This window comes from Vanacampus margaritifer, chromosome 10, assembly GCF_051991255.1.
Source record: "Vanacampus margaritifer isolate UIUO_Vmar chromosome 10, RoL_Vmar_1.0, whole genome shotgun sequence".
Classification (NCBI taxonomy): domain Eukaryota; kingdom Metazoa; phylum Chordata; class Actinopteri; order Syngnathiformes; family Syngnathidae; genus Vanacampus; species Vanacampus margaritifer.
The window spans coordinates 22,348,771-22,369,773 of NC_135441.1; the positions used below are offsets into that span (position 1 = coordinate 22,348,771).

The 21,003-nt window shown below is 40.9% G+C and overlaps 1 protein-coding gene across 2 annotated transcripts; it reads right to left on the reverse strand.

The window, feature by feature from the left end:
• Positions 1-15: 15 nt before the first annotated feature.
• nr3c1 (nuclear receptor subfamily 3, group C, member 1 (glucocorticoid receptor)) lies at positions 16-19,915 on the reverse strand. Of its 2 annotated transcripts, XM_077578329.1 has the most exons (10): positions 19,606-19,915; positions 18,938-18,986; positions 17,866-18,837; positions 8,369-8,532; positions 7,611-7,727; positions 7,255-7,530; positions 5,865-6,009; positions 5,622-5,752; positions 5,371-5,528; positions 16-4,240 (listed from the first exon to the last, which is right to left on the reverse strand). In XM_077578329.1, the coding sequence occupies exons 3-10, from the start codon at positions 18,828-18,830 to the stop codon at positions 4,088-4,090; spliced, it is 2,109 nt and encodes a 702-aa protein (XP_077434455.1). In that variant the 5' UTR covers positions 18,831-18,837; positions 18,938-18,986; positions 19,606-19,915; the 3' UTR covers positions 16-4,087. The 2 variants fall into 2 exon arrangements, with proteins under 2 accessions (XP_077434455.1, XP_077434454.1); XM_077578328.1 differs by having other exon boundaries at positions 17,866-18,986.
• Positions 19,916-21,003: the final 1,088 nt, after the last annotated feature.

Here is a 21,003-nt window from a genome sequence, read left to right on the forward strand (position 1 = left end):
AATCAAGAGATCAGATACCAGGATGGAAAGCGCTTTTATTTGCTAAACTAGTGCTTGAACAGTGACTTACAAAGAATTACATGACTGTATTTTTTAAAAATCCGTTGTCATGGCAAATTACAGCACGGACGTTAGGATGGATGAGAAGGACAGAGCGCAACATAAACAAGGGGGAAAAAATGGAAGAAGTGTGGCACTACAGCAGAAAGGAGAGGAAAGAAAAACATAAGCGTGTATAGAAAAAAAAAAAGTTCACCTTGTCTTTACACGGGATATATATATCTATTATATATATAGTGTATGTACAGGAAAACAAAGCTCGTGTTTGCCCTTGACAAGTCTACAAACGTCTGCATATAATTTGTACAAAATTGATTTCAAAACAACACAGTTGGCTAGTGCAAATCTTTTCCCGTTCAAGCTGGCTGATGACTTACAAACAGTTGTTGTGAAAAAGACTTGACTCCTATCCTAGGTCTATTCTATTCACAGTTTTACACAATGTCACCAAAGCCGCCATGTTTCATTTGATAAAATCAAAAACAGAAACAGAAAAAGAAAGGGAAAAAAAAAACCAGGTACTTGGTGAGTTTGTGTGGAGAATAAGTGCTTTGGTCACCTTGTAGTCAATCGAAAACATCAAAATAGGCTTTGTGTGTGTGTGTGTGTGTGTGTGTGTGTGTGTGGTCACATTTATGTCAATGTGTGTTCCTGAACATCTGAGCTGTTGCAAATAGCTTATATGTGACGTGGTGGTGATAATTTCTGTTTTCTATTGCATATTTTGTTGAACAGGAAAGAAAGATAGCCACCTTTCTCAACAAGACGAGGCAAGTGTGTTATTAAAGTATTTGTATACAATATATATATTTATTATAGGTATGTGATTCAAAAGAGCAGCAGCAGCAGCAGCAACGATTTGTGTTCACTGAATGCGAAAGTAAACCTTAAAAGACTGCAAAAAAGTGACTTTTTTGATAGGCAAACTTTTTGGGGAGAAAAGAGCTGACAAAGACTAAAAGGGAAAAAAAAGAAAAAAAGAAACAGGATGCTGGATGAGAAAGATCATCACCTGAGTCTGGATCAGACATTAGTAATCGGCACTTGTGCCTTTTCTGTTGAATGAATTTGTTGTCATTCCGTGGAAGACGACGTCATTGCGTGAATGAGGAAACGTCGTCGTCATCGTCTGGGCCACTCCACAACCTTGTTACTTTTGATTTGGTTAAGCTTCTTTTCAATCAAAAACGGTTGCGAATGTTTCGGTTACAAAAGATAAAAAAACAAAACTATAAATTCCTGTGGAATTGAAGGTTACACTTGCGAAATTGTCTTCTCATACGGAAGGGTCCATTTTGATTTCCTTGATAAATGGTACCATTTACCATTATTTACCATTTCACACAATGTGCCAATTTCATAGCTTGTCCAATCGATTCCTCCATATTTTACGTCAATAATCTTACAATTCACATGCATTTGATAAAACTGGAATATTTGGTGCTTACCACACGCGACGCGCATCCCGACACCATCGAATACCTAAAATGGAGGCTTGCTCCGGACACAAGTGCCATTTGAACACACCAAATTGGTGCAGTTAAGACAAAGCGCACTTGACACTATAAATTGTTTTCAGACAAAAATATTTCTTCAAATAGTGGCTTCAGCTCTAAATAATCCTCATGCGATTGTCCACTTGAAGTAATGCTGCAAACGTGAGGGAGACCAAATTCAAGTGTGCTCATTTAAAAAAAAAACAACGATGGCAGACAAATACCGTCCTCGAAAAAAGATCAGTTGACACAAATTACAGCTCAATTAACAATATTCATAAAAAAAATAAAAATAAAAAATCCCCATCATTCTGTTGTGTACGTACGGACGCTAGTGTCTGCCTTGTCAATCATTTGTGTCTAAGTGCAATCTCAGAAGCCGTTTTAAGAGTTTTCTTTTTAAAAGACTATTTCTCAATAATGAATACTTTTGCGGTCTGAGGAGCATGTAAAATCTTCAGAAGGCAATTAAAGACATTATCTAAATGTTTTAGCCGTGATTACCGCCAATAATACATTTTTACTTAAGAGTGTTGAGGCAGAATTTTTTGCGTCGATTACTTTTTAGGGTCGACAATTATTTATCTCTAGTCCTAGTTGGTGACCTGCAGTAGCGAGAAACGTTCAGCACGGGGTGTCTTGAGGGGGCGGGGTTTAGGCAGAGCGACGATTATAACGTGAACATGACCGATCGAGATGTTAACCCTCCTTGTTGGAGTCGTTCAAATCCGATCACGTGATTGGAAATCACAAAATTATCAGCTGAAAAAAAAAACATTTTTTAAAAGCAACAAAAAAAATATATATAAATTGACGAATAGAACAGAAATAGCTTAGTTTTATATGTCTTTATTTGAATAAAGAAAATCTTATGAACGCATTGCCGAGGTATCGGATTGGGATTTGGTGCGACTCACAATTGGATGAAAAAAAAAAAAGTCAAGAGGACATCCCACTTCCTGTTTTGGAGAAGTGGCGTCAACTGTAGACGCAAGTCGTCTGACTCGTCAACCGCCATCGTTTTTCCATTCTGCTCTCATTTACGCTGTGCATTAGTCAGTTTTTTTATTATTATTTTTATTTCGGTGCTAATCACTTTGTTTTCTTGTAATGTGTAATGTGAAGTACCTTGCGAACATTTGTCGGGCTACGTAACGCATTGCGGTGTGATTACAGAAAAAGTGATCCTACAAAAAATGGATTACTTGTTAGCCGTTTGGAAAACAATTCTTCATATATATGTTTACGTCACAGGAAGGAAGCAAATACTAATATACAGTAATATTTGATTTATCATAATGCATATTAAAAAATTAAGAGCCTTTATGAGACATAACAATCGGTATAAAAAAGGTCGTTGTCCAAACCTCAATAGGCGCCTTATACTCTTCTTCAGTAAAGCACCAAAGCCACTAAATGAGGAAATACGCTAACCATCAGTGGGTTTTAATAAAAGTTGTCGTTGGGCCTTTTTGTGTCAAACACTGAGAAACGATTTTTTTTGCTGGCGACACACGATCGTCACAAACCGTCACACGCTCGCCGTCACGGCACTAAACATGCTACACAAATCGGCATGAAAACAGGATCGCTTTTCTGATTGGTTCGACGCAAATCACATTCCGTTAAATGGATTCCAGGGGGTGAAGGTAAACGAGCGGGGAATTGAGATTAGGCGGGCTGAAACCGAAAATCTTGCATGAATGAAGACGCCGCCTGAGCCTCAGTCGTCCTTCACAGTCTTTTAAAGCCTTTGAAGTGCTTACGTCGCACTTTGCAAGTTTCACGCGCGGGATGGGGGGGGGGGGTATCCCACACACATCCACTCAACAAAAGAGCCAGGAAAACACAGTCGTTCAAAAAAGAGGAAGCGTCGCAACTGCATGTAGTACAATCGGGGTGAGGAGAGGCACGCCCCCGACAGGTGGGAAGATAGCTCAGATGATATTTTACGCAACAAGAAGAAGAAGAAGAAGAAAAAAAAAAGGCACGTTTTTTTTTCCCTTTATGAACCGACGTGTGTAAACCTTGAAGAGGTCAGCTTTGTGGAGTAATCATCCTTTTGAATGGCTAACGTAAAAAACAACAAAAAACAATCCTTGCGATTTTTTTTTTTTATATCAAAAAAGGATAAAAGCACAAAAAAGAAGCTGGATAATCAACGAGGGGCTGCTTATCTAGTCGCAGCTTCCTATGACAACTTTAAAAATACTAATTAGTCATGAAGTTTAGTTTGCTTCCACGTGGCTACAACCTGATGCCAAAATATGATTAGAATCTGTACAAAGTAATTTGTGTGTAGGATCAGAGTTGTGTATTTGAAGGAAGTCACCTGAGACAACAACATGGTTGTGAAGCTCTTTCGTCTGCAAGACAATTCCCAAGAAATCGTACAATCTTCCAGCCGCTCCCCAAAGACGTCTTTTTTCGGTCTTTCCGCTGGAATTCTCCCGGGTGAGAGAGCAGGTGTGGGTGCTGTTGGTGGTGGTCTCGGGCTATTAAGGCATGGCGTCCCTTGGGAGCTAATGGGGTTATTTCTGGTGGAAAAGGAGAGCTTTGACGCCCCCGGCCTTGACTTTGGGAAGCTGGTAGCTGATGATCTCGGCCAGCATCTCCGGGAACTCCACACTCAGCGATTTGTTCACAAAAGTGTAAAAGCAGAAGTTGAGGAGCCAGTCCACCATCTGCGCACACACACCATGACGACAATTTCGCAATTCATTGACAACTAGGAATGAATCATTTTGGATAATGATCTAATTGTGAGATTATTGATCTCTTTTCAATGTCTTCCTCTCATGTATTAGAAATGATAAATTGCATCATTTTGGAGAATTTTAATTTTAATAATTTTTATGATAAAACTTTACCCACATTTTTTTTTATGATAACAGTATACGTTAACTCTTGATATGAACTCTAATTTGAAAGAAAGATCTATATACACCAATAAAAAAAAATTCCTTAAAATTGCATGAAATGAATGGCGATTTTCTATGCACTTTTCCTATGCTATTAAAAGCCCCATTTCCACTTCAGGACGTTCGGGTATAGGGAGGGGGGTCGGGACTTACGCAAGAACCGTGTACTGCGGAGTACGACCCGTTTCGCGGCGTCACGGCGAAAATCACAACAATTAGGAAAGAGGAAAACTTTAGGAGGTTGCAGTTTTTTCCCTGCTTTTTATTTTTGTGTGCTTGCCGTGGGTGGATGGTTTGCGTGAGAGGAGACAGAAAGGCTGAAATAGCTTTTCGAGCTGGTTGCGAAATCAAGATTGCAATATTTCATCCATGGTGACCCATGGATTATTATTTTTTTTAAAGTATATTTCTGTTGGTGCTGTGTGTTTTCTGTTTGATGTTGGTTTTATTTAATGGCAAAAAGTGTTCTTCCGTCCATAAAATAGGAGTTCTTGAAAATTCTAAAACTGATAAGGATTTTTACGTAGGCCGAGTTTGCATTTTAGGGTAAAAATCGATAATAGTTTAAAACTATTTAAATTTCCCTAATGTATCAGTTTATTATTTCTGTACACAAATTCTTAGTTCAGTTTTTATTCAGCTGTTGATCGGTGATAATTTTCACCAAATTCAATTTCCAAAATGGTGTCAGCTGTCGGTGATAACTGAGCCCTCTGATTGGCTGTTAGCAGGTCAAAGAAAAAGGCCTTACTTAGCTAGTAAATCCAACTTAGCTAAATGTTGGTATTTACTTTGATGTGATCCTGCGGCAAAAAAACGCTCATTGTCAAGTCCCTTTGTATTGAAAACGAGCTACTCCTTTTGTGTTTCTGACTTTGTGGCGTTTCTCTCACCTCGTGCATGGAGTCCAGCAGCTTGGTGAGCTGGTAGAAACGCTGCCAGTTCTGGCTGGGATTCTCCTCTCGCTTCACGATGGCTTTTCCCAGTTCCTTGATGTACGACATGCGGATCTCGTCGAAAGCCGCCTGACTCTTCAGGCCGTCCTTTGGCACTGCACGGGGGAGGGGGGGGGCAAATAACAAACACGCGTGATGATCTCAAGCCTCTTGCGGTCTTGCTTGCGACTAAGTGAAGAGAGACTCACCCGTGCTGAGCAGCAGCAGGACCTTCATGCAAAGATACTCGTCGAGGGAAACCTGCAGCCGGACAAATTCGCTGCTAATCCTCATCATTTGCGCGCACTGGTCGGCCATGTACGGCAGCTTCATTCGCTCCCTTTCAATCGCGGAAGAAAAACAAGTAGAAAGGGCAACGGTCAAGGCTCAAGCGGTCCGTCGTTCGGTTTTTCTTTGCAGGCGATTTATGTATTCAAGTTTTGGCCACGTACTCGTTCATGATAAGGTCCGGAGCAAAGAAGAGGATGCTGCCGTTACACTGCTGGTAAGACCTCCAGCCCAGGCTGAAAGACATGAGGAAGAGCCACGAACACTGGAGAAGGGTCATCTGGTCATCCAGGTGGAGGTTCCTGAAACCTGAGTGGGAGGACAGAAAACACACTCTAAAAACAGTTGGGTTCAAAGTAACCCAATTATGGATCAAAAAGTAACCGATCCACTTTATGGGTCAATTTGACCCAATTTTCTGGGTTGCTTTATACAAAATGACCCAATTTTTTGAACCAATCAAGGATCTAACAAATTTTTACGAGTTGTTTTACACTATACAAAATGACCCAATTTTTTGAACCAATCAAGGATCTAACAAATTTTTACGAGTTGTTTTACACTAAAAGACCCGTTTCTTGACTCAAAGTAGAGTATCGGTCCATTTTTGACCCAACTGTTTTTAGAGTGCATTATCGCCACTTCAACAACATAATGAGAACATTTCTTTTTTTAATATTCTGCAAATAATAATGGTCAGTTTCAATTGACATTGTCGGGCATATTCATTGAACAATATGTTGTTGTTTTGAGCCATAAATATTAGGGATAGACTGATATTTGGCATATTTTTATGACTCTGAAGCTAAAGCTCTTATTTCACTGAATTTAGGGTTTTTGTAAGTTGTTCACAGACAGTTTTAACTTGTCGCAAAGACATTTCAAATATATTCAGACAATTTTTCACTGTCTGCAAAGATATTTTGAAAACTTGAAGTCGACGAAAACCCAAAATGAATTACGTTCGCAATTTCGCATTCATTTTTCATTTATGAATTGATTTAAATTCCCACTTTAAAAAATACGATGCTGACACTGAACTCCCTATACTTTTTACTAAAAAAAAAAAATCTTAATTGGAAAACTTTGAAAACTTTATCTATAGTATAAAATTTTAGGGAACTATTTACTTGCTTAGTTTTTCATTTAGCTCAACACATGCTGATGACCCTGGAAGCTCCCTGCAATTTTTGCTTTAATTTGTAAACAAAGCTGTCTATTGTTTATATGCTTAAAATTAAACAAAAAGTTATTTTTAAGTAAGTTATATTTTTTACTTTCTCGTTTACTGCAAATGAATATCGGCTTGAAAAGTCCCCTTGACTAATGACAACTAATAATCTGTATCGGCCCTGAGAAAACCAGATCGGTCTATCACTAATGAATATTTAGAACAGCTCTCCCTATGTTGCAGCCAATGCTTAAAAGGGAAGTCAAATAACGGCAAAATCCATCTGTTTGATTCTACCTCAGGGAGCGGCCATTTTGGCACTCACAGTTCCTAAACGACCGATCGCAGCTCAGCCGTTTTTCCCCCAATCTGAGCAAACCTACCTGGCAACGCTTTTGCCCATTTGACTGCAGAGATGAGCTGTCGGCCGCCCAATCTGTTGAGTGAGGTGAGAAAGCGAGCGGGGGTGTCAGGCTGGCTGCTGTCATAGCCCGCGTAGAGGGTGTCGGGTTCGATGGCCTTCAACAGGGACAGCATGGTGGGGGCCAGCTGAGGCATACACTTGGGGACGAGCGCCTGAGGCTCGGTCGGCTTCGGGGGTAGCAACTCGGGCGGGTTGCTCTGCTGGCTCTTCATGCCCTTCTTCTTGGCTTTACGAGCTGAATAAAAGTTAAGAAGATCATTTAATGGACTCCGAGTGTGATGGGCTGTTTTGCTCTCAAGCGCGTGGCCCTCGTACCTTCTAGATTCATACCCGCCATCAGACACTTGCGGAAGCGGCAGGCTGGGCAGTTTTTCCTCCTGATTTTATCTATGATGCAGTCATTTCTTCCAGCGCACAAGTAATTATGTTGCCCTGAGTGGCACAGGAGAAGAAGATTCGTGTTAGCAGAAAATTGTAAAAACAAAATGCAGTGAATTATTTTTAATTTACAGGCACTTCTGAATTTAGAGGTGTGCCCCTATTTCTTATTAATTTTTTTAATAATATGGGCTTTCTGTAACTATCAGTATTATTAACGGTCAGTCTAATATACCGAAGTATTAAGTGTCTTCACGAGCACTTCTAGAACCAGAAAAATAAATAAATAAATATAATCACAAAACAAAGCACCTTTCCATTTACTGGAAGAGACATGTGATGACTGAAAATACATTTCGAAGCTCATAATCGTCATGTCAGTCTTACTTTTGTGGTTTAAGTGAGTATCATTGAGAGTGACTTGCCAGCTAGTTTTTGACATTTTATTTTATGACAATGAGCAATTTTTGTCCAGGTCGTGTTTGAACATGAAAAAGAATAATTAAAAAAAAATGTTTGTAAATGAGAATTAGTTCTCAAATATTTTACTTGGTCAAATAAAGATGAAATAAATAAATACATATTTTTTATGCAGCAAGTTCTGAACAGTTTGGAGAATTGATTAGCGATGCAAAAAAAATAAATAAATCATAAAACATGCATGCAGTCACGATCATATCTGGTGGCCGCTTCACCTTCCACTGCTCGTTTGAAGAACACCTTGCAGCTGCCACATGTGAGGACGCCGTAGTGGCAACCGGAAGCCTCGTCGGAGCACACCAAGCAGATTTTGTGAGTGCCACTCTTGCCCTGGGTCGATGGCGGTGGCGCCGCTGCACCTTCCAGTCGAGTAGTCGAGCTGAGGGGGAGATGATCAGATGGAGAGGGGTGAGGGACAACTTGTTGAAAATATATGCCGATTTCAGCACAAAATTGAAACGCTAAAGAACTAGGGCCTCTGAATGTCTTTTACTTAATACCCCTCACACAAAATTGAAAACTAAAGGTGATTGACCCTTCCAATGACATTCACAGACTTGTTGATACAGCTGCTAAATTGTGAAAGCTCCCTGTCCTTTCTACTGAGATGCAGTTCATAAACCCACCACAAGAGGTCGCCTGGCTTTTGTAAATGCATGCAAGGCCCACACCCCCTTTCCAATCCAGTGGCTTCATTGACAGTTAAGTCGATCTCAAGCTTGAGCTGCCATCATCTGTGTGTGTGTGTGTGTGTGTGTGTGTGTGTGTGTGTGTGCATCTTTGTGTTTCAACTCTGCGTAAGCTTGCCAAAAGAAATAATAATAATAATAATTGGTTTGTGATCAGATCTCAGAAGAGCCTGCTGGCAAGCCACGTCTGCATAGTTACACAATGCAAGGGTGCGTGCATGATGAATGGGGGCCAGACCGCGGCAGTTGGTGGGCGTAGCAGGATGGGAAAACCTGAGAGAAACAACAGGGCCCCTAAGTCCAAGAATTCAGCCTGCCTAAAAAAAGGAGGGGTGTCACGAAAGTGGCCTGGCTAAGTGTGGAAGGCAAATCTTGATTTGTATTCAAAGCTAGTGAGCTGGCTTTTTTCCAGCGCAACAGCTTGAACAAAACACAAACAAAATCTCCAAGTTTCATGTCGATGGACTATCTAACTACGCTTTCATTGTTTAGTCGCACACAGACAGGTTTTGGGATTTATACTCCCTTTAGGGTCATTTTAATTAATCCGTCTCTAAGTTTAATTACTTAGTGCTAAACCCATTGCAGTAAACTGGTGTGAAGGGCCATGTGGCAAACACATTACTGAGCCGCTGCAGGGAAGTTTTGACGAAAAGATCAGAGTCCAAACTGAGCGCTGACATGCAAGGTGGGACCAATAATGAGTCCAGTGTGAAGAAGCTGATGATGTCACAGGGTGTGGTGGGCTAATGACTCCTCCTTTCATTGGCCCAATGAAGTGGTGTCGTTTGGACAGCTTTCCTGTAAAGGCTGTAAGCTGGCTCATTGAAATCCAATTACTCTCACGCAGCTTAAAACTGAGGTAAAATTGTGTTAGGATGATGAGGGTAAGTAAGGGGTAGGAAAAGAATCAGTCATGATTCAAAGCATATTAGTTTCAGTATCTGTTTGAATAGCTATTTATATTACAGCAACATTGATGCTAGTTTTTGTTAGCCAATCTATGACGTTTCGCCTTGTGTGTTAGCAATATGCTAGCAGACTTGCATAAGAAAAAGTTGTTTATTTTGGTCTGATTAAATACACAATATCTCAATTTCAAATGGCAGTGGCAATCAATTGCTTGAATCAAACACAAGGAAACAACGGACCATTAAGTGATTCACAGCAGAAATTCCTGATCTGTTGAAATAAAACGAGTGCGCTCCATCAAAAGCTGCCTTCCCTCGGAGTTAACGATTGGTCAGGGTTCATACCCGGCGCAGCGGCATCGAGACCGTGACTTGAGCGAGAGCTGGTTTAGGATGTTAATCTCTTGCGTTTGTAAGTGTGATCAATCAGCCTGGCTTTTATTGAGGCAGGCTACGTTTGAAATGACGCCGGTGGCCCAGTGACCTGCTTAACAATTCATAATCCCCTTTTGCCCACAGTGTCACGTGTAGCGGATTCCTGCTCCTTTTCCTCACCGTGTATTTTGTATCTTTGTGCGAGCAGTCATTTTCCCAGTGTGGCGTGTTCAAAGAGATAAGATCATTTTGTGTTTGCTTAACATTTCTGTTTACATCACATTTCCCAGGCCCCGCGACTGCAAACTGATGAGACATGTTCAATCACGTGATTGAACAGATTGATCTCGGGGCTTGCACGTCAGCAGCGACCTCCTCCACGTAACTTAAGATGTTAAGGTCATTGCTTTATCTGAAAGGGGGGGGGGGGGAGCAGATCAGTGGCCAACACAGGGATATCTAACAAGAAAATGACTGTTTCAACATTTAGGATAATGTACAGTATAGGTTGAAAGCAGAAAAAAACCCAATAGGTTTTGTTTTGGAGGCTTTACTTTGGATTTGAGCCCAGGAATAACAACTAGAAAAATTCCCGCGGAAATTTTGAATGGGACTGCTGACTCTTTGGTAATGAGCTGAACAGTTTAAAATTTAAACCACTGGAATCGGTCAAGAAATGTGGAAGTTAACCATAATGAACATCAACTAAAAGTATCTCACTGTCCCTGAAAATGTATTTCAAAAAATGTAAATGAGCTGAACAGTTTAAAATTTAAATGACTGGAATCGGTCAAGAAATGTGGAAGTTAACCATAATCTAAAAATATGTCACTGTCACTTTAAGAGCGCACACACATTTTTGACAACAATAGGCTTGAGTAAGTGGAAGTACTGCAATTAAGTTCAGGAGTCACAGAGGGTAATCTTTAACTGCCACACCAAGTTCTTACAGTTTTTTTTTTATTTTTTATATAATTGTGGGTAAATCAAATCCTGGCTCAATTATTCCATGATTGGAGTGCTGCTATTGTAGGGTTGCTAAAATGAAATATAAATAATAAGTAAACAAAAAATATATAAATAATAAATAAATACATCAAATAAAGACTGGTGATACAATCTTTGCAGCTCGACTTGCACATCAGTACAGTCTTGAGTCATGACCTTTGGTAACGCATAAATTGTATATGTAAGACCTGCTTCATAAATAGCAGCTCAAGACCATGTGACGCAGAGCGCGGGACTAAGAAAGGGCAGGCGATTGACAGATTCACTGTGGTAAAATCACATATATATTTTTGGGGGTAATAACCTAAGACAACTTCACCAATGACCCCGGTGTTACTTGCAGATTTAATAACACGTTAAAAGTGCCAAGTATCATTCGGCACAGTTTGACTGAAGGATAGGGTTTCAAAATGAACCTCAAAATATGCCATCTTAAACCCTCACAAAACCTCCTTCCTATTTTGTTTTACCACAAAGGCTGACTTGAAGAGTGACAAGCGAGCTCAATATAAAGGATGGTCGGTGCCACTGCTGTGATATCGTTGAGTCCACTTGTATCATGCAAAGGAGAGCAGAAACAGGAGGATGTGCTTCTTCCCTGAGCTAAGAGCTACCAAAAATAGAAACAGGAACTGGTTTGCACGCTCTGCATCACTTTCACACGCAAAACAGCATGGCTTCTAATTTCGGCGTGGAGAGACAATATTTGTTAAGCCAGAGACAACAATATAATAACGTAACTGGGTGTGAGTTGGTTTGTTGCAGCCAAACAACTTCGCTAGTTAAGAGTCTAGACTGAGTATTTTGTCGTATTTGGATACATATTATTCTGAACACAGAAGATAATCAGTCTCCTTTCATGAAGGACTACAGAAATGAGTGAACAATTACTGTTGATATGCTGAAATCAGAAAATGATTTGAACTACAGAACTGAATGAAATGCTTATGAAATAAGATTAAAAAAACAATAAATGAAGAAAAATTGCGAGAAGGCAAGTTTGCTGGAGGGCAAAATTAGTTTTGAGGACCAAAATAAATAAAAAATGATCACTATCCGCCATTTCTGTTGTTTACTTTAGCCTCAAACGCTTTCAGGTCGGAACTGGGAAAAACCAACTCTGATATACCCGACTTCCGACCATCCTGGAATGCAGCATTTATGTGACTATTTTCATTGATTTGGAGTGGAAAAGGAAGAGGATTTTTATTCCAAAGACAGAGACGATTGATATATCTCAATATACCAATATCTGTAAGTACTCAAATTAACTCTTTGACTGCCAAAAACGTTAAATAACGTTTAGTAAAATCCTATGGAGGAGTGCCAAAGACGTTAAAAGACGTTGGTTTGAAAACAGAGGTGAAACTAACCATTTTCTATTGTTGATTACTGAAAAACGGAATAAGGTAGAAACAAACTCTTTTTTTCTGATGAAAGACGAGAGTCCAATCTTTCATTTGGTAGTATGTGTGTTTCCATAGTCCAAACACATAATTTTCTGTGGACCTTGAAAGATCAGTCAAAAATGCTTAAATCGGCTGGCACCCACGGCATCCCTTTTCTGAAAACGTCTGGCAGTCAAAGAGTTGAAGTACTTGTACTCAGTCCCCAAAAAAGTGTCAGAGCAAATGAAATGTACTGCTACGGATAATGATACATTGTCACATTGTTTTGCGGCATAAACTGGAAGAGCAGAAGCAGTCAAACTATTACTACTATTAGACTTACTGAGCTCCTTGGACACCTTAAGCAACGATGTCACACTATGACACGTGACGATGATAGATTAAGTTCTTTTCAGTCACCACTGACTTGGCGGCCTCTGTTTCATTCATCAGGTATTATTTTTGTTTCTAGTAAACAGCAATCACCTTCCCTTTTATAACGCACAGCTACAGTTTGTAGCCCTGAGCAGCAACTCCTTGTAACTAATGGCAGAGCAGAAGAAAAACAACCCCAAAGGACTTGCGCCTTTTCACATTAGTAGCCATAATTGGTGCACTTTGTCGTCGTGTGTGTAGGTAGGAGGAGGTTTCCTGCCGTAAAAATGATTCAGAGGCCCGCTGCTACTGTGCACACGGCTGAACGTGGGAGGAACCTCCTCAAGTTTGCTGACTCGACACATACAGTAAACACAATGGTAAGACGAGAAGCTCGACCCTGCACGCATACCTCGACGGGAAACGTTTCTCAAGGCTTATATGGTGTCAAACCAAACAAGTACGAAGATGCTCGATTGCGGTTTTTGCGCCCGATGTGGCAACGGAGCAATAGTGACTGGAATGGCTGGCATTCCATCGGGTGCGTTCACTTCACTCGGCGGCAGCTGTGCACAGGCAGGAAGGGTGGGGGGGGGGAAGTAGGTCAGGGAAGTGAAGGCTTCATGGCGGAGCTGTGGTTCCGCCTGGCTGCCTCACAGGCACATATACATGCACACACCCACACACTCATGCATTATACACAAAGCTAACTGATGAATGCGAGGGGATATAAAAAGCAGCTCAGAGACTTTAACGACAGTAAGGACGAGGTTGTCCTTGGCTAAAGGGAGCCAGAGGTTATGATGGTGTCGGTTGGGGGCACTCTATATTTTGACCTAAGACTGTAAATAACATACTGTATACAGTATACACCAAGCAGCCACAGCATTATGACCACTTGCACAACATCCCCCCCAAAAAAAGAGTGCAAAATAAAAGTATCTTTCTGCAAAGATAGTGCTAAGCTCTGATCCAAAGAGAAGTATTCATTCAATATGTTGTTGAATTGTAGTATACGGTAGTGTAGAACCGTTCGGCTTCACAATGAGAGCATTGTCTTTCTATTACCTCAAATAATTACACGAGTCATGTACAAACATTAGAAACGGCTCTCAGTAGACGCAGTGTGGAATTCCCCTAACACACGCGTGACATCCCACCTCTGTTACGGCGATGCCACTTCCTCAGAAAGCAGAACAGTCCTGAGTCGCCGCGCAATCTCTGCATTCTGTGTTGGTGCTACTAGAAAGGCAACATTTGAAACGTCTGCTTTTACATGTATCATATCTTTGTTGGTAACATAAAGAGTCAAAAACGCAAATAATGGGCCTCAACAACCTCCCTTCCCGCGATACATAAATAAGCGAAGTGCAGCGCGGTGCATTATGGGTAGGCCGAATACTTTCAGCACTCCATTCGCCGCCATTCAAATGACGGCTATGTTTGGTGGCAAGGTTTTTTTAAAAAAAATTTTTTACTTGATTTTCACACATGCGCACTTCGCTTATTGCCTTGCCTATACCAACACAATTAGTAGTACTTCTCTCTTAAAGGCTTAAAAGGTGATTAGATTCAAATTTCATCTTACAATTCAGTCTCCTTGCCACAAATTTCCATAGGAGGAATCCAACCCGAGGTTGCAAATATCGTTTTGTTGTTTTCTTTCTCAGTTCACATCAGAGCCAGTGTTGTGTGGATGCAAGATTTCCGTTTGTGATGGCCATGTGAGATATCTCGCGCTTCTAAATGTAACTGGCAGGATATGATTCATTTGCTCAGTCTACTCTGTGATGCAACAAACAGCCCACTTTGTAGTATAGAAAGGATAAAAATGAGGAAAGCCTGCTAAATTGAAGTCTACAAAATACTGTCTTGCATCTGGGATGTGGGAACTCCTCTATTCAATGAGGGGGACACAAACAATGGCCCCCATTCACACAAACATTGACTCGACAGCACACAGGAAATTCCAGGACCAGAAGGCGATCATCACGATTAATACTACACGACAGACTAAAAAATATGACTTGTTTGCTAAGAGCAGTGAGGATCAAAATGTGGCACTGCTAAATGCAGTTGCGGGCTTCGTCTACATGCTTAAGGAAGAAATGCCACGTTTAAAACGTAGGTTACATAACATGCTGAATTAATGAGCTCTGTTACCGGCAACTACATGCTGAACTTTCTTTCTGTTACATAATCAATTATGGTTTAGATCATGCCCTATCAACAAGTGTCAACAGTGAAGTATTTGACATTTTTGACAACAAAGCAATCTTTTTTTGTCTGAGTAGTAATCATAACCATTATTAAATACAAGGCAGACCACACCTACGGAATGGAAAATTAAAAGGAATGCTAGTCCAAATAAGCTGGAATAATGCACTTTTTCGTAAAACAATTTCAAAATTTTATATATATATATATATATATATATATGTATATATATAGTGTGTGTATGTGTGCGTATGAATAGGACTTGAGTCACGCTGTGTGGAACAAAGGGTTTGCTCCTGGCATGACTACAACCATAACTAGACCTAATTTCAACCAGCAGTAAACTGAAATGTCTCAGCAGATGCGATTGGTGCACATCTCTGATTCATTTTAGGCTTTCTCTGGCCGGAGGATCCAAGCAACCTTCCCCAAAGATCTGAATGAGGGCCCCCTCTGGGCCTGCTGAAGAAAAAAAACCAAAGACTTCAAACAACAGCGTTGTCTGATTTGAACAGGAAGGTCACTGGAAACACTCGGATATTTAAAAATCAAGCAGGGGGAATACGTTTGTCCTTTATAAACGTGGATTTCGCTTCTTTTCAGATGATTCTGTTTGTGGACGTCTTTCAGGCTGCATACTATAGCTGCGGTATAGCCCAAGAGTCGATGGGAATAAAAACAAAACAAAGGGGCCTCAGAGGGTTAAACCGGCGAGGCACTAGGGCTTAACCCTGCATTTTTGCGTCGACTTTGAATTCAGCTCCAAGGTAACCAACGGTGTAAGTCAGCTGTCTATTCAGAATTCGGGGTAAACCTGACTAGTGACTACTAATGAGCATTCTGATGATACATCAACAACATAACGGGACAGTTATTAAGGCTTAGGGTGTTTAAATTAGCCCCATTCCATCATTCTGCAGAACAACCAGTGTGACTTCTTCATAGTAAAATACGCCATTTAATTTAAGACACCAACTCGGGACTATTTGGCAGTGCGTAAGGCAATGCGTAGCAACATCGTGAGATCAAAGAAACAAAATAACTAAATGACCTACAAGAGCACTACATCGCTGATCAAGAAGGCTCAGGTTCGCCTCTACTTCCTCAGCAAATAAAAGGAATGGACAAGTCCCACCCCCAATCGTGTGCTTCGTCTTCGGGGGGGACCAATGAGAAAGTCCTCGTTGGCTGCATCGCTGTGTGGTGCATACCACAAAAGTATGCAACACATAGTAAATAAAGGCAGCAAAATCATAGGCTCTCACTATTCTCACCCGGAGAGCCATCACAACCCTAATGACACTGCCAACTCTTAACACTCCCTTTTCAGGCTTTTGCCCTCTTCAATCTTCAAGATTGTCAAACCGCTTCATCCATCGGGATGTTGAACTCTGTCCACTATCTTTGTTGCGTGCACCTTTTTTTTAATTTTTTTTACTATGACTGCATACTGTAGGTTTTCCTTCTGCACAGTGACTACCGAGGCATATGTTTTGATAATTAAAAGATCTTGCTGGACATCCACGGGAATCATGGCTGACCACATTTGTCCATCATCTCCTCCATGTTGTCTCACAACCAATAGGTTTAATAATGTAATTGATCAGTGCAGCACATTGTAGACATTTCACAAAAATCTACCATGAACAAATCATCAAAACATGTTGTTGACTAGTGTGCTGTTCTGTTGAGATACTCAACAGTTCACAGGCCTTCAAATGTATCCTCTGTATTCCTGGCGGGCCTGATGTATAGACGAAACGATTGGCACTACTTCCTGTGAGACACCGCAAGTAGCAATAAGCTATTTATTGCTTTTGGTTTTAGTTTTCTGCAGCAGGTTATTATTTGAACATTTATGGTTTCCTTTTCAAAATGATTATCAGACCCCCCCTAGTATTTCAAAATTCACTTGTTTGCGGTTGTACTAACAACCAGAAGTTGAATCTGTGGTTACAAGAGCCATGTTTTGATTGAACATATACCCCCGGATTAAGAGAGACTGTTGTTATGAGAGCTGCCCAAAAACAGTAGTCAGACCCGGGGGATGGAGGATCACAGCTATTCAAGAGCTTGTAAAATGTATGCTCTGTATAAAATGTATATGGGGCAACTGTAGATCACTCTGGCCCTCAGAAGACTAATGACCTACATCTGATCTTAGCATTGTTGAAAGGGGGAGGGGCATTCGTCTTTAGGCAACAGAGTATTGCGGCCATCACAAAAGAACGGATGCACATTTGAAATTCTTTGTGATCCTTGCAAAGTTTGGGGACACACTAGACTGATAACGCTGTATGATGATGATGTTAAAACGTGAAAGTAAAACCCAATGTCTATGACGAGGGACTGGCTCGCCTTGAAGTCATCTTAAAGGCATAGTGAACAGAATGTAAACAAAACACCAGTTTCGGTTCATACCGGAAGTCGCGGTCATAATTCACGATGAATAAACTCAAGTTTGGCCAGAACCTCAAAGAAGGAAAGGACTTGAAAAAGCAAGCAAAAATATATATATATTGCCATTTATAGAACTACAGAATTAATGAAAAACAAAAACAAGAAAGACTAATAATACTGAGCTGTCTCCAATGCAAATTAAATTAGATAAAACTAGACGGAAAATGTCAGTGCAGCAAGTTAGTCAACTTAACTTTATAAATAGAACACTTCAAAAACAACCGTAGCTGTCTACAGACCACAATTACAATCCTTTTCAGCTTGGCTAATCGCTGCCAACTTGTCTTACCTGGCAAAGCCGGTGCGGTAGGTAGGAGTGGCTGAGAAGGTCTCAGAGGCTTGATTCAAGCTTGAGACTGACCCAGGAGTGAGGCATCTGTTCCAGGGTGCACCAACGGTGGCAACAGGAACATACTGGCAGGTGACTGACTTCTGATCCTTCAGAGTCTGTGTATCGAGTCCAAAGTGGAAGCTCTGACCTCCCGAGGTGCTCACCCCACAGATGGCGATGGGACTAGACGTGGGCAGGTCTGGGGAAGTGGTGCTGCTTATCTGGCAGTACGACATCTTCTCTTGTTTAATCACACCTTGGGTGCAGAGCTGAATGAAGCCGCTATCTTTTTCTTTTTTCATTAAAGTGGTTGTTGGGGTTAAAGTTGTGGATACGCCTGAGCTGGACTGATCGGGACTGCTAATGTTGTTGCCATTGAAAGCAAGTGGGCCGCTGTTGTTACTGCTCTCAGTGGTAACAGATTTCATTTCCTTTGCTGAGGTGACATCCACAAGCAGAGCATCATCTGCTAGGGTGCATAAGAAGGCGTCATCCCCTACGTAAAAATCTGATGGGGAACCGGTGAGATCAAAGTCACTGAGCAAATCCAGAGTATTATCGCTGAATAATTTCTGGTTCAAGTCCATCTCTTTGCCAATGTGCTCAAAGGCATGATCAAGGTCAGTAGGATCGTGACCTACTTTATCCAAAGAGAAATCCTCAGTTTTCATGGTGAAAAAGCTAGGATCTGATCCCCCGATAAGGGAATCCATGGAAGAGGGGGTTGGGTTTGCTATTCTGACCCCCGGCTGTGGCAACTTCTCCTCGAAGTTTAGGCGGCTAGATGAGAGCAGCTTCTGATCTTTGGTTGGGCCTTTAGGTTGTGGATCTTCCTGCAAAGTGCTAACAGTGGCAGTGATGGAAGAGGTGGTGACTTCCACTGGGGCAGGGCTGTTGAGACCGTTAGACTGTCCAGGCTGCATTAATAGGCTGGATGGGAGAATTTCAGAGGCCGTAGAGTTACTGGCACTGTGAGGGGGCACTTTCAATGGACTGCCTCCCTCTGGAGTTTGGATGAAGACCAATTTACCTGTATGGTCATCTCTTCTTAATGTTATCTTTACTTCACCGTTGTCCATCTTTTTGTACGGAGAGACAGAACAAGAGAGAGATTGAGAGAGTGTTATCAGACAGTTGCAGGTTGGATAGCATATACAGCCAATTTACCACACAGAAAAATTGACCTGATATTCCTTACTCCACTCTTCTCAGCCATGTCATGTCTTTTGATCATCTTATGAAATTACAATTGCTTCTACAGTCTACACACGGGCTAAGGTGTCCGACGCTACAGGCGTGGGGAAGGGTTTGAATTAATGTCTTAATTGATTTAATATTATGAAACTTTTTTGGAGCAATTTGAGAATGATTGATTGCAGAAAACGGGGGAATTGGTGAAAGTTACCCATATCCCCCCCTTCCCCTCAGCGAATTAGCTAGCTAGCCCGACCAAACGGCAACATAGCACGAAAATTGCCCCGACAACATAAATACCGATATAGATATATTGGAGTGTGTAGTTCAATAACATTCCTTATCGGTAGTTGTTGCCACGCTAAGCTAGCAACGTGAATGGCGTGCCACCACGTTAAAACTCATACTAATATCGTCACGAGAGCTGCTTGTTTGACATTTGCCCCGTTGCCCATATTTAGCCAACAAACGCATCGAGCCAAACGAGAAAAAACTTTTATTTACCCTTGAAGTGACTTCCTGTTGATGGGAGCCCACTGGTCGTCTGTCAACATTGTTATGGTTCGCAGTGGCCGACCACAACACGCCAATACTGCCTTGCTAGTCGTGAATTCCTTTGGCGTCGTACCCTCCTACATGTGTCGAACAAAAGAGGAAAAAAAACCGAGTACGGGTTACTTTCGAATCTTACGTCTTTCGATTTTTTGTGTAGGCCTGACAGGCAGTGTGGCACTGCAAGTAAACAAGCTGAGCTACGGTGCTCCCCAGCTAGCCATTAGGGAAGTACTGTACACGCTAACCTTCAAGCAAAACATACAAAATGGAGACCCAAGCAAGCGAGTGTAGTCGATCGCTTTGCAACCTGTAGCGACATCTGTCGGCACTTATGAGTAACTACAGTCTATCCACAAAGTACAGTACAGGTGCCTCAATATCAATAAAAGAGTACTGTACTTGTACTGTATTTGTAGATAAGGTCATCAATTCATTAAGAAATTAAGAAAAACAAGCCATATTTAATTTCTACATTAAAACCCATATTGATTGTCCATCTTTTCATTTGGTGCTACCACTTTGTTTGGAAAGTTGTTTATTCCAAATCCTTGCTTTATATCAATTTTAAGGTCCATCTTCTAGTACGCTATTTTCCCTCACTTCAGTGCACAAGTAAATTAACTAGGGTGCACTAGTAGAACTGCAGTCTTACAAGTAACATTTTCCCCTACTGCCTTCTACTACTCCCTTCTATTGTATGACATTTCTGCACACTTGTAGAACACCTCTGGTGTACTAGAGAGAGACAGAAAAACGCACTCATTAGGCATACAGTATATGCCATAGCTGCACTATTTGCATCAGACAAAATTTAAATTCTTCCCCCCCAAGGCATGCCAAATCACAGTACATATCTACTAGGAAAGGAAAAGGGAAGGAATATAAAGCACGATCATATGCAAGCATTGGTTGGTCAATACATTATTTGTTACTTTTAAGGCATATAAAGCATAATGTACAAAAACTAGAATACACAACTCATTTTAAATGTGTCTCATTTGAAATGGTTTTTCATGCTTCACAACTTCTGCAGCATCTTGTAACCCATATAGCAGATTGTAATTCAAGACCATGCAAACTTGTCAACTTGACGTTCACACACATATAGATATTCTTGCATCATTTCCAGGTGGGAACCATATTGCACTACATTATTCATGCTGAAGCGGCTTGAGATTCAACTTCTTTCACAAGATACAATCGGAACTAAACCTAGCTAATTGAAGGATGAGATTACTATTAAATATTAGCGATTTTATCATTTTGCCTTTACAGTATAAACTGGATTAGAAGTAAAACAATATATCAATGGATACTTTCATCTTTAATTTAAGAGGATTAAAAAAT

Excerpts from the sequence above, each read along its gene's own strand:
- nr3c1 (XM_077578328.1), bottom strand. The coding sequence starts at position 18,986 with ATGGACAACGGTGAAGTAAAGATAACATTAAGAAGAGATGACCATACA. Across the intron at positions 8,533-17,865 it reads TACCGCACCGGCTTTGCCAG|CTCGACTACTCGACTGGAAG; the intron begins GTAAGACAAGTT and ends TCTCCCCCTCAG. Across the intron at positions 4,241-5,370 it reads TGCTGGACTCCATGCACGAG|ATGGTGGACTGGCTCCTCAA; the intron begins GTGAGAGAAACG and ends GTGTGTGCGCAG.